Source organism: Taudactylus pleione, unplaced genomic scaffold (genome assembly GCF_031769625.1).
Source record: "Taudactylus pleione unplaced genomic scaffold, aTauple2 ptg000722l, whole genome shotgun sequence".
Taxonomy (NCBI): Eukaryota; Metazoa; Chordata; class Amphibia; order Anura; family Myobatrachidae; genus Taudactylus; species Taudactylus pleione.
Window position 1 is genome coordinate 694944 of NW_028285124.1, and position 15057 is coordinate 710000.

Below are 15057 nucleotides of genomic sequence, written 5' to 3' on the forward strand. Positions count from 1 at the left end.
GCTATGTCTGACTGGGAGAGGGGGGAGGAGCTCTGACATTGTGTTGATCATTTATTAATATAACTGAACTGAAACCACAAATCAGGTCCCAGTACAATAATTATGGAGTCAGTCAGAAACAAAGCCTAGTTAGTGCAAAGCTGTAATGTATACACCTTAAGTCCTACTGCACAACATGTTATAGGTATCATCACCACATCTATTCCTCTATGCGAGAGCCTTCTACAATGTTATCTCAGACAAATGCCCCAAATAGGAAAAAAAGGAAGGCTTGGGATAGCCCTCACCTAAGCAGATGAACTGTGCCTTATTGTATAAAGTGTGAATTATTTGTATATTTCTGGTAGTATCTTGTGGATTTCTGAGCTTTTAGCTGTTTTGCATATTTTTCACACCTTATTTTTATTATTGTATTGTTCAAACAAAATTTGGTTTCTGCTGCAGAATATTTAAATACATTGAATTGGTGCTATGCAAAGTTAATATATTTAATATCAATCAGCTTTTAGCTGCTAAACCTACACAGCAAGATCTGGAATCTTGCTAAAATAAAAATGACCAAGAAAAAAAACAAGAAGTGTGCTTCTTTTTAAAGTTGCTGTTTATAAAAAATGTAATACTTTATTTTATAAAATTATATTATAAATTGTCACATAAAAACCTCCATATTTTATTGTGATCCACTCACAGATCTTTAAAACACCACAGTCTCTCTATATCTATTTAGTAGGCAGCTTCCCAGATTCAGTGCTATTATTGCACAGATGTACCCTTTAATAGTCAATCCAGCTTAGCCATGATGGATACTGTGTATCTGCTTAGGAAAAAACTGGGGACTGACAAATAAGCCCATAATAAATACCTGAGACTCCGATTATGAATAAGGAAATATAAACATGCTAGTGGATGATTAAAATTTGTATATGCATATATAAGTTTGTTATAAATTATGTCTATTGCCACAGATACATTTTGTTTCTGATATCTGCATGTGATTTACCCCTTTATTGATAGGTTTATGCGTGACACCTTAAATCTTAAAAATAAAGTATTACATTTTTTATACTCAGAAACTTTAAAATGCTGAAGAATCTTTTCCCATATCAAATATATGACAGATAGATATTATTAAAATAGGCCCACAAAGAAATGATGAAAATCTAGACCCAGCAAGGCATAAACTTTTATTAATAAAATAAAGTAAGCTATGGGGGGAGGCTGTAGCTTTGGAAAAGTATCAGGCAGAGGAAATACTCCCCAAAGGTCTAAAAATAAAAATAAATAATCCCTATTTTGTAGTGGTTAATACAGTTCAAAAGGCATTAGAAAAGCATTTTTACAAATTTGCTCATTCTCCCTCATATTTTAATTTTACTTGAGAGAAGAGAAGATTTAAAAGCTATTAATGAACAAATACAAGTTTTATTAAATTAATTTGAGGATTTAGAGGACTACACATTTCTTAAGAAACAAAAACCAAAATCATAAAAGATACTAATCAACTGATGATAAAGAAAAAAAAATGAATAGAGATAAGGAATCTCAATGATTAAAAATAAATGTAATGGGAAACATTTATGAGAAAACATAAAAAAGCATAATACTAAAAAATACCCCAAGAATAATACATTTTTATTATGAAATGATGTATAATTATATTAAACCTTCTACATCCTTTAACAGAAATCATTTAGGGGAAAAAATTAAATAAAAGATGTTTATATGGAACCCTCTATATATTATAATGATACATTTCTGGAATTATTATTATTATCATCATCACAGTAAAAAGATTAAGATTTATGGGAATTTAACAATAAGATAAATAGAACTATAAAAAAAGAAAGGGATTGGTATGATCCAAAGGAGAAGAGAATTCTATCATAATAATCAAGAAGAATATAATGGAGAGATATATATCCAGTAGATATATACATACAATAGATATGACCCTATAAGAAAAGATGATTTAGGGAAATATCTGAGTAAAATAAAACACATTACTAATGAAAGAAATAGAGATGCAACTCAAAAACTAAAAGTAAAGAAAAAAAGAACAGACATTAATAAAATAAGGAACATAAAGAATAAATAAATAATTGGAGAAGCTGTAGTAAGAAAAGAAGGAAATTAATAAAGATTTTTTAAATCTGTAGAACTAAAAGAAGAAAATTCCTTATCATCTAAGGGTTTTAAATTTAAATTTTATTGCTCACATTAATTCCTTTCAAATATTTTTAGACGATCATAAATTTGATCATACAGATTTTTTTTATATAAAAGAGGATGAAAATGTGGTTGAACTTGTAAGTAAATGTAATAACACAAATTAAAATCTAATTTTATGTAAAATATATGAAGACTATATGGTATTTAAAAATATGTTAATTAGACCTGTGGATAAAGGGGGAGATTTTGGACCTAGAAAAATTAAAAAGTGAAATTGGGAGATGTTGACACATTTAAAAAATGAAAGACTGACTCAATTTATGAATTAAAACTACCCACTCTGCTTTAATGAAGCATGGATCATTGTTCTGCCAAAGACTGGCAGGGATTCCACCATAGTTGGCTTCTATCATCCCACTTCTCTACTCAATTAAGACTTTGAAATTTGATCCAAATTAATGGACAACCGATTGCAAACCTTCCTCTCTTGCCTGATCAATTGGGATTTTTCAAATACAGGAAATCTATTAAAGGCACCCATGCTGCTATTGCAGCCATTGCCACTACCCATCTCCATAAAGCTAAGGATAACATCCTGATCAAATTAGATGCTGAGAAGTCTTTTCATTAAATTGCTTGAATACTGCCTTGCTCGTTTTAAAATTTTCAGAAATTGGTCCTATCTTCTGTAATTTTATCCGTACCATTAAATCCTTTCCCAAAGCTCAAGTAATGGTTAACAATATTAGAAAAGAGGTACTTGGCAAGGCTGTCCAATTTACCTTTACTTGTAATCTCATTATTTACCATCTACATTGCTTCTAGACTGCAATTCCTAGATTTCTTAATATAAGGGTTGTAGCCAAGAAGTGAAAGTTACAGCTGTTTTTAAAAGACATAGTGTACCATACCAGGGATGATTAAGGAGTCAGAAAGTAACCTATATGAGATCCACTAATGTTTTACTAATTATCATCAACTGTCCTAAAAGGCATTGTATGATTATTTGGCGGTGCCACCTCCTGACTCAAATACATACTGTTACAGGAGAATTCTATTATTCACCATTTATGCATAGTGTACACAAGAATATGGAGGATCAGACAATTTGTATGGCAAATGCTGGGCATTTCCAAATATCTATCTTGACCTTTTGTGAGTGGAAACCAGTTTTGCTTGTTTTCATTTAACACATGAATAGCCGTGGCCACAAAACCACACACACACACACACACACACACACACACACACACACACACACACACACAATGGGCAGGACAAGCTTTTGTAAATATTATTCCCCCCACTTTCGGTGAGTTAAGTTACACCCAAGATCCATATAGGAATGAATTGAGCATGAGTGGACACACTTGTTTGGGCTGTTCGATGAGGAGGTTCTAAGGACTGTAAAATCCAAGGGCATAAGTATATTTTACTATTATAACTCTTTAGCAAAACCTAAGTTATTTATTCTATTGCATTAATTACATTGAACAGTTAGAATATACATATGTATCTAAACTGTATTTTATACAGTATGTGTAATTAAACATATTTCTATAGTTATGTATAGCATGTTTATGTATGTACTGTATAATCCCAATCTGATAGAGAAACACATTTTAACAAATATAATATTTACTATAATAGACATGAATCACAATAAAATGTATACAAAAAGTAGTAATTAGGCTGCTTCTTTTTGTGGACTTTATGTCAATGTTTTAGGTTATACCTTAAACTCTAATATAAGCCCATGAGGTAAAAGGGAGAGCCGGACCTCTGTGATTTATTTATTTATTTATATATTTATTTATTTATATATATATATATATATATATATATATATATAGTACAGAATCTGCGGCACTCAAGCGGGTTTCACATCAATAATAACGATGAGACCAAATCAATCTTCAACGTTTCGGAGTTTAATCCGTCATCAGGAAGAATATGAGAAATACGAAAGCATCACTTACCTAAATACATGTTTTCAAACTCTGAACCCATCACCGATCGCGCGCCATGCTCGGGCGCCGGGCGGGACCATCCTCCAGCCACGACGTCACTCCCGGAAGTGAACAGCCAGGGTCCGGCCCCCACCAGAGTCCGTAACCATGGTAATCTGCGATACACCGCTACGTGTCTAATATAAGCAAAGTGTACAGAAGACAGTCAGATGGTCACTAAGATAATAATAACATCATTGGAAAAATACAATTTATCATCACATAACTTAAGAACTATATTTTAAATTGATGTTATAATGTTACTACCTCATGGCTTGGTCTTAGGAAATAACAATGTTTCTATATTCATACATTCAATAAAGAGCATATCGCTAGCACTAACAAACCCATGTACCTCTCTTGGTGCTGCTGTAGACATATCCCCATACAAAATAAGAGAAGATCTATAAGTATATCTATCACAAATATATTAAGAAACTACCTATATATTATGCCTCTCAATAATTAAATCCACAAGTAGCAAATCCAATCCCCCACCATTAAATATGGGAGATAATGAGTTAATATAACATCGTAACTACAGGAAAGCACTATATGTTAAATATTCATTGAGGCCCCGTGGAGATACTGTGTCAAGTCTGTGAATCCACTGGTTCTCTAATTGAAGCAATCTCTTGCCTCTGTCTCCCCCTCGTATATCCTCCGGCACGTGATCAATGATCACATATTTCAACGTAGATAGACTATGTTTAGCTAACAAGAAATGTCTTGCTACTGGCTGGTCTATATCTTTTTTGTTACTGTTATTAAGTGCTGCCCGGATGGCCGATCTATGGAGGGCCATCCTTTCTTTAAAAGAGCGGATCATTTTACCCACGTAGCATAAGCCACATGGGCACTTGATCAGATAGACCACATAGCTACTAGAGCATGTTAAGGGATAATAATTGAAAACTTGACACCAGTATGCGGATGGAAAAAGGCCTTAGTCTGAAGCATATAACTGCACGTAGTGCAGCCCAGGCACTTATAACACCCCCCCGGTTTTTTACGAGTATTGGAGGTTAATCTATTAGAAATGTCAGTTCTAACAATCATATCTCTCAAATTTTTACCACGTCTGTAGCAAGACATAATCCTGGAGTGTTTAAGTTTTATTAGATCTTTGTCCTGTTGAATTACAGGCCATAGTGATCTAACTGATTGTTTAATCAGTTTGTCTGCCGTGTTAAATTCATGAACCCAATGTAACCGTTCTGACGGACTATTACTATCTTGAACCGCACAGTTCAAGAGAGTAGCCTGAGGGATTAAATCAACTTTCCTTTTAGCTTCACATAAGATTTTGTCTGAATAGCCCCTCTCTTTAAATTTGGCCATCATTTCCAATAAAGATGACTCTAACAGACTTTCATCACTGGTAATACGTTTTACCCGTAGCAATTGTGAATAGGGCAAACCCTGTATTAAAGCAAAGGGGTGATGACTCTGTGCTGATAACAGCATATTTCTATCTGTCTCCTTGGAATACATGGAGGTCTGAATGCAGTTATCTTGTATGTAAATATTAACATCTAGAAAATGAATTTGTTGTAAACTCATCTGATATGTAAATTTAATCGGACAATCAAGTGAGTTAATATATGTAATATGTTCCTCAAACCTGCTTCTAGATCCCCTCCAAAATAACAAGATGTCATCTATGTATCTACTGTAGAAAAAAATATCATTAGCTATATCGGAGGAAAAGAATAACTCTCTCTCAATCTGAAACATATACGCATTCGCATACGAGGGTGCGACGTTCAAACCCATCGCACACCCCGTACGCTGAATGAAAAATTCTCCATTAAATAAAAAGTAGTTACGATGAAGGGTTAGATACAAAAGCTGTAAAAACAAACTTAGATGTGGACCTTGATAAGCAGCATTATACGTCAACAGTTTTTCTACTGCTGCAATGCCAGCAACATGCGGAATATTAGTGTACAAACTAGTAATGTCTAGAGTACATAACCATAGATCTTTAGGTAGTTCACCCAAATTCTGCATTTTAATCAGAAGATCAGTAGTATCTTGTAAATAAGTTCGCTGTATTTTCACACATGGTTGTAGAAAATGATCAAGGAATTTTGCCACTGGGCTGTAGAGAGAATCACGGGCCGAAATGATCGGTCGACCCGGTGGTTTAGTCAAGCTCTTATGAATTTTTGGCAAACAATATATCACGGGAACTCGAGGAAATTCCATCTTAAGTGCTGCATTAACTTCCACTGGAATGTATCGATCTGTAACAGCAATATCAAGAATCATATCTAATTCTTTTTTATATTTGCTAGTCGGATCACCAGACAATTTATCATAGTTTCCAACCTGATTTAATTGCATATAAATCTCTTTTTTATAGTCATCGATGTTGAGGATCACCACACCACCTCCTTTGTCAGCCGGTAGTATCATGAAATTATCATCACTGCTTAATTGTTTCAGGGCTTTTTTCTCACCCCCCGCCAGGTTATTATAGCAGGAGACGGATTCTTTATTATACTGGCTCACTTGTGTGTCAAGGATCTTAATAAAACTCATGATCGATGTATTAGTTGAAGGTGGATCAAAATACGATTTCTTTTTAAATCTGGTATATTTATCTCCAACCGATCTATCATCCATGGTACTTTCTTGATGTTTAAAAAAATCAACCAATTTAAGTTGTCTCTGCAGACGTGTTAGATCGATTTTCCATTGTAAATCTTTGAAGTTATTTGTCGGAACAAACGAGAAGCCTTTTTGGAGTAACGAAACTTCATCTGGTAGTAATAATCTATCAGACAAATTAAATATTACATTTTCTTCCTGCGGCTTTTTTGTGAGACCCCTGCGGCATTGGCCCCCTCTCCTGATTTGACCACTCCTCTCCCGCGACCGGCACGGGTATTGACCCCTAAAGGGGGTTTATTGGTATTTTGTGTGGAGGTGGAGGGTTCTGATCTCATATCACTAGCTGATGAATAGGAGTCAGATGTAGAATCTGTCTCCCTAGTTGCAAACCTCTGTGTTCTCTTATGGCGATATGTTTTTTGCCTTGGAGTGTTAGACCCTGTAAGCCAGGTATAAACTTTTTGTTCTGTGTAATCCGCATTTACCTTTTCGAATTTACTCCTTTTAAAGCTCATTAGTTCCTTTTTATATATCGATACTTGTTGTTCAAGTTTTTCCAACCAATTGGTTGAAACATCTTGTTGAAGGGTACTCATATGAAGAGTCTCATATTGCTGGATCTTAATTTTAACAAGATCTAACTCTCGTGCAGCTTCTTCTATAACGAGGGTCATCAGGTCGAAGGAACATTTATTTAATATAGCCACCTACCTCCGGCAAAAGTCATTGTTGTAACGGCCCATCGTGGGGGTGTTCCTGACTCTAAATCCTCTGGGGATCTTTCTTTCCCTATAGTACTCTGACAATGTAATGCCATGTAGAAGAAAGTCAATTTCCTTCCTTTTCAATTTGAGGAGTCCATTGTAGATTTCAGTAGACTGTACAGGTCCTAAAGTCATGTCAAAGCGTTCTTTAAATAAACGTGATTCAGTCTCACTCTCCGAAAAGCTGAGACATTCTCCATGCGGTAAGGTAATCCTATTGCAAGCATCATCCACCAATCCTCCAGCCTCTGACATGTTTGCACCAGTGTAATAAAAACAAACTACTGCTATACCTTCTGTCCCCTGAATGGGGTAAATAGCAGTGGAAATACTTATGGAGCAATGGATTCTCCTGAAAACAAGTCGCCAAAAACGAGAGCAATACGGCAAGGGTGCACTATTCTAGGATAACATAGTCAAGTATCAACCATGGTATCCAAATATACAGTCCAACAGAATGGCACTCCTAATCCAAGGCAAATACCGTGGTGCACAGCAGTGGATAGATATGTAGAGTACAGAATCTGCGGCACTCAAGCGGGTTTCACAACAATAATAACGATGAGACCAAATCAATCTTCAACGTTTCGGAGTTTAATCCGTCATCAGGAAGAATATGAGAAATACAAAAGCATCACTTACCTAAATACATGTTTTCAAATTCTGAACCCATCACCGATCGCGCGCCATGCTCGGGCGCCGGGCGGGACCATCCTCCAGCCACGACGTCACTCCCGGAAGTGAAACCCGCTTGAGTGCCGCAGATTCTGTACTCTACATATCTATCCACTGCTGTGCACCACGGTATTTGCCTTGGATTAGGAGTGCTATTCTGTTGGACTGTATATATATATATATATATATACACACACACACACACACAGTATATGTGTATACACATATATATATATATATATATATATATTTGTATATACACATATACTGTGTGTGTGTATATATATATATATATATATATATTTATAATATATATTTCGATTAAAACTCTTAATTCTCCTCAGGGTTTAAAGAGCAAGGCAGCAGGTGAGAGACTTGTGAGGATGACAATAAAAGTCATCTTATATAAGCTGATCAGTACAGCAGCTGTGGTCGGTATATTGGTATCTATTTAAAGTTATATTACCTTTCAGTAGAAACAAATAAACACATTTGTGTAACAGGTATTACATACTACAAACAATTATTTATAAAAAAAAAAAAGATTTTCCCAAGGAAAATTTTCTTAATAAACACCTACAGCACTTGTATAATCCAAATCGGTACTGTCTAAAGCCGTACTATATAACCATCAGCAGAAACATCTAGATAAATTATGTAACAGATAACACATACTACAAACAATTGTTTAGTGCAGGAAAGATTTTCTCAATAAGCATATGTATCACCATGATCAGAACAAAGGAGAATTTCCTATTTTCTTTTTGTTTTATCTGTAATTTGTAGATATTGAAATAACCTATGTAGTCCTTACAGTGTCTTTTTTACGCTTACAGATAATGTAGTTATTTTCTCACTAAGCTTTGATTCAGATTTATATTTGGAATCTGGTCATTTGCATTAGTTCTATGGTATCATTCAGTACATTGGGTACCAATGACCTCAGATGGTATACCCAATATGTTTCCCTTCTACAGAGTATACTAAACCTATCTCCCCCTCCCCTGTTAGTCACCTTAATAAATTCTATAGCTTTTACGGAAATATATTTATCATACATACTGCTTTCCACAGCCACACTATCACAAAAACATATCTGCAATTCAAATATTCTTTAATCTGAAACTCATTTGTATGAGAGCTAAATTCTTTCACCTTCATTGAAGTATGATTACATGTATTACACATATTTTTACCACATTTGTGGAAACCATTTGGTTTAACTGGAAGCCAAGAATTTGGAGTGGTCTCCAAGTTCTTATATATTTTAAAATGACTGGATACAAAGGTTGATTTAATATTTGATTTTCTGAAAATGACTTTGCCTTTTAAGTTCACTTCATCTTTTAAAATAACATCCAATTTTAAAAGAGCAGAGAACTTTTTGATAATACCTCTTATTTAATGTGCACAACTATTATATGTAGTTAGAAACAAAGATTATCTATGTTTGATATTGTTTTGAACATTTTTTGATGTGGAATTTTGTAATCTTAATAGCTGATCCCTGTCCATTCTCCCCACCTTATCATATGGTTAATAATAAATATAATCTCTGGGATATCCTTGTTCCAAGGAGGACTGAATCAGTCCATCTGTCTGGAATAGGATTGATCGGTCCTGCAGTGTCATCTTATTCCATGGAACTAACCCTTTGGCATATTATATTTCTATATATTTGGATCTGAGCTATTATAATTGACATATCTATTTTGATCTGCTGGTTTTATGTAGATATTTTATCCATGGCACCCTCCAACAGGATATTTAGTTCCTTTCTGCTGATTTTTTTTCTGGGATGTTCCTGGGATGGCTTGGTTATTGCTGAGGCTTGTCCCTGGCATCTCATCCACAATATCATCCATAGAGTTGTCAGCTTGGACCTTCCTGCTCTTCCTCAGGAGGAGCCCCTTTAGAAGCATTGGTCTCCCTGGCCCATCTGGCATTCTTCTGAATCCATGCCGTCATTTTGTTGAGTTGTGCTTCAGTTGGGTCCATGTTGATGTGGATGTAGCCTGTTGTGATTTGCAGTCCTTTGTAGTTGGCTGTTACGTACATACACACGTCAGTAGTCAAACGGCAATGCAGAGAAACCGCTAAAAGAAACTGTGCCAGCTACAACTTCACCACCTGCAAGTGTTTAGTGTTGTGGTCATTGAGCATTGATTCCTCTCCCCAAATGTAAAATATAAACATTTCCTACCTTTTTATTGTTCCCATTCTCATTGTTAAGGTAAGTACAGTATGTGTTGTTGTTTGCGGTGTTTGGTTAGCAATTGTTGACATTTGTTGCTGCTATTTAGCAATTCAAAAATCACATTGCATGATCATTAAAAAAGTGTGTGTGTGTGTGTGTATGTGTATGTTAATGTTTGAGGGTTTTTAGCACAGTTACTATACATGCCAGGATATCACTATCTCTTTTGTTTCCAGCGGTGGCTTCATATTTATTTTGCTTGTTTGCTGTTCTTTTGTTGTGTTCCAGTTCTTGCCTTTAAAAGGTAAGTGTGTGTTAATGTTTGAGGGTTTTTGGCAACATCAATATGCAGAGTAACACATACTGCCTTGTGTGTACTTAATGTAGTAATATTTTTTTTTACATGAAAAATATACTAATATATTGTTTTTGTAAAATATTTGTAGCGATAATTGTTTAATATTTTTTCTCCCACATTATGGGCAATATTTACTAAGTGGCAGGTCCTAAACCCTGGCAGTTTGCTGGTGGTTTTGCTATCCGCAGATTTACTAGGGACAAAACCAATGTCAAACCGATACAAAACCACAGTCATAACACATTTTAGAATATAATAAAACAGTGCTAGGGTTATAATTACTAGTCAGGGGTTTTTGTGTCATTTAGAAACCGTCATCAAACTGCAACTATACCGATGGGGTTTACAACCCGCCGTCAAACTGCCGCCAAATCGCTGGGGTTTCGAACCCGACCCTTAGTAAATTTTGTCCTATTCCTGTGAGCCACTATGACAACAATGGTGGAGTTCTCACTGGTAAAATATTTTTTGCTGACTTTGATGATTTCTGTAGTTAGTGATGTGTTTGCTTCTCTTTTATATGCAGTATTCCAGGTCGTTCTGCGTCTGTCAGTGGGCAAACATCCCTCCCCTTCTCCTCATCCTCCAAATTACCAAGTCCAATGTTCCTCCCAAATGGAGCTTATCTTCTGCATCCATGTTACTCTATTTGGAATGCTTGATAATGAGGGTTTTGCATCATTTCCGCCTCCCACCGGCACTGAGTAGGTTTGAGCATGGCACCCCGCGTACTTGCCCTCATGGATCCCAGAAAGCTGCATGATTTGTGCTGAGTATTTTTATACTTATAATAATGCTGATTTAACCCTGATGGTATTTTTAAATGCATTGAATTTTTTCTTTAAATGGTGTGCTGGATCTTTGACTCATGTGGACTTTGCTATACAAATTGTTGTTATCCTTGCACCCGGATCCATTCAGTACAGTGATGTGTGCATTCCCCATGTTCATATATATATATATATATATATATATATATACACACACACACACACTACCGTTCAAAGTTTGGGGACACTTAGAAATTTCCTTAGTTTTGAAAGAAAAGCACAGTTTCTTTTCAATTAAGATAACATTAAATGAATCAGAAATACACTCTATACATTGTTAATGTGGTAAATGACTATACTAGCTGCAAACATCTGGTTTTTAAAGGAATATGTACATAGGTGTACAGAAGCCCATTTCCAGCAACCATCACTTCAGTGTTCTAATGGTACATTGTGTTTGCTAAGCGCGAAGGAAGACTAATGGATGATTAGAAAACCCTTGAAAACCCTTGTGCAGTTACGTTAGAACAGCTGAAAATGGGTTTGCTCATTAGAGAAGCAATAAAACTGGCCTTCCTTTGAGCAAGTTGAGTATCTGGAGCATCACATTTGTGGGTTCGATTATACTCTCCAAATGGCCAGAAAAAGAGAACTTTCATGTGAAACTCAACAGTCTATTCTTGTTCTTAGAAATGAAGGCTGTTCCATGCAAAAATTGCCAAGAAACTGAACATTTCCTACAAAGGTGTGTACTACTCCCTTCAGAGAACAGCACAAACAGTAGAAAGAGTAGAAAGAGAAGTGGGAGGCCCCGGTGCACAACCGTGCAAGCAGACAAGTACATTAGATTCTCTAGTTTGAGAAATAGAAGCCTCACAAGTCCTCAACTGGCAGCTTCATTGAATGGTACCCGCAAAATGCCAGTGTCAACCTCTACAGTGAAGAGGCGACTCCGGGATTCTGACCTTCTAGGCAGAGTGGCAAAGAAAAAGCCATATCTGAGACTGCCCAATAAAAGGAAAAGATTAATATGGGCAAAAGAACACAGACATTGGACAGAGGAAGATTCTAAAAAAGTGTTATGGACAGACAAATTGAAGTTTGAGGTATTTAGATCACACAGAAGAACATTTGTGAGATGCAGAACGAGTGAAAAGATGCTGGAAGAGTGCCTGACGCCACCTGTCAAGCATGGTGGAGGTAATGTAATGGTCTGGGGCAGCTTTGGTGCTGGTAAAGTGGGAGATTTGTACAAAGTAAAAGGGATTTTGAATAAGGAAGGCTATCACTCCATTTTGCAATGCCATGCCATATCCTGTGGACAGCGCTTGATTGGAGCCAATTTCCTCCTCCAACACGACAATGACCCAAAGCACACCTCCAAATTATGCAAGAACTATTAAGGGAAGAAGCAGGCAGCTGGTATTCTATCTGTAATGGAGTGGCCAGCGCAGTCACCAGATCTCAACCCCATTGAGCTGTTGTGGGAGCAGCTTGACCGTATGGTACGCAACAAGTGCCCATCAAGCCAATCCAACTTGTGGGAGCTGCTTCAGGAAGCGTGGGGTGACATTTCTTCAGATTACCTCAACAAATTAACAGCTAGAATGCCAAAGGTTTGCAATGCTGTAATTGCTGCAAAAGGATCATTCTTTGACGAAAGCAAAGTTTGAAGGACAAAATAATAATTTAAATAAAAATCAATATTTCTAACCTTGTCAATGTCTCGACTATATTTTCTATTCATTTTGCAACTCAACTCATTTGATAAATAATAGTCAGTTTTCATGTAAAACACGAAATTGTCTGGGTGACCCCAAACTTTTGAACATTAGTGTGTAATATATATATATATATATATATATATATATATATATATATAGATAGATAGATAGAAATGTCCATATCAATAGATGACCAGCACACCAAAATAGATGCAAAAAAAGTAAAAGTCTTTATATATCACCACAGCATATTCTCAATACAGCATCAGTTCACAGTAAAGTGCAACAGTGCAAAAAAGCTTAAATATGATACTCATCAAAGACCCAACGCTGCAGCATGGTGTGTAGCCCGGCCCGACAGCTGTTTCGGCACCCTCAGGTACCTTCCTCACGGGGCATAACCACACAATTGCCAGCCTATGTCCTTATACCCTCTGTGTAACACACCTGAATTCCATAATGATGATGTCCCATAACACTCACCTGTGTAGCCTGCACTCACTGGAACCTCCACATGTCAGAGCGACGCGTCCAACGGGGAACCGGAAGTGACGCGTGCGCTCCAACGGAGCTTGCGTTCCACAGCCCGGAAGTCATATTCCGGTTTTGCTGTAAATCTCTGATATTAAGGTGCATTATAAAAGATAATCTCAGGCTAATCTAATATTAAGAACTATAGTCAGAGTGAATTGACAGCATCATATAGTACAGGCTATGTCTCACAGAGGGCAAGAAACATACAAAAATTACAAATATAAAAAAGACACAAACATAGAAAAAGAAGACGTTATTAAGTGCAATACTATTATAAGAAACAACTGAGGTTTAGCTCTTCATTAAGCCCCGTAGGTGACATGGAGCGTAAATCATAAATCCAGCGACATTCATTCTGAAGCAGTTTTTTACCACGATCTCCGCCTCTAACAGAAGGAGGTATATGATCAATTGGCATCACTTTGAAATCCAAGAGACTATGACCCATGTCCACAAAATGCCTAGCAACAGGAGGAGTATTACCATCTACCACTGTAAACGCTTTGCGTATAGATGAACGGTATAATGCAATCCGTTCTTTAAGCATACGAACAGTCTTGCCCACATAGATACGATTGCATGGACATTTGATTATGTATACAACAAATTTTCTTTCACAATTTAATCGATGGTGAATTTTAAACACTCGCTTAGTTAACGGATCCTCAAATTGATCACCGATGATTAAAAATCTGCAATTGATGCATCCAGAGCAGCGAAACACACCGTTCTTCAAAGATAACCAGGTTTTTGATGTTTTCATTCCAACATTCGTTTTAGTAACCATATCTTTGATATTACTGCTACGTCTGTAGCTAATCAGTGGTAAATCTTTACAGCTCTTTTTTAATGCTGGGTCTGTTTGCACAATATGCCAATGGCAAAAAATAGCACTCTTAATTATCTGTGAACTGACAGAAAAAGTGGTGTTAAATACCAATCGTTCCAGATTCGCTACCCAAGCAGTATTTTTATCCTCCAATAATGTGGTCCTGTCAAGTTGCAGGCATTTTTCCATTGCTTGTCTGATCTTTTTTTGGTCATAGCCTCTCTCAATAAACTTATTAGACATCTGTTGAAGAGCCTTCGGTAATTCATTAGTATCTGAAGTTATGCGTGTTACACGTAATAGTTGTGAAAAAGGTAGACCTTTTTTAAGGGGTCTTGGATGAAAACTATCTGCTGCCAGAAGGGTATTCTTATCTGTTGTCTTTGTGTATACAGATGTCTTAATTTTG

The 15057-nt window shown here is 36.2% G+C and overlaps 1 protein-coding gene across 1 annotated transcript; it reads right to left on the bottom strand.

Moving 5' to 3' along the window:
- Window positions 1-4716: 4716 nt before the first annotated feature.
- On the bottom strand, window positions 4717-6809 carry LOC148477358 (uncharacterized). The gene is given in 2 exon segments (XM_088456840.1): window positions 4717-5084; window positions 5087-6809. Coding segments are annotated over 2 exon segments (2091 nt in total).
- Between the last annotated feature and the right edge of the window lie 8248 nt (window positions 6810-15057).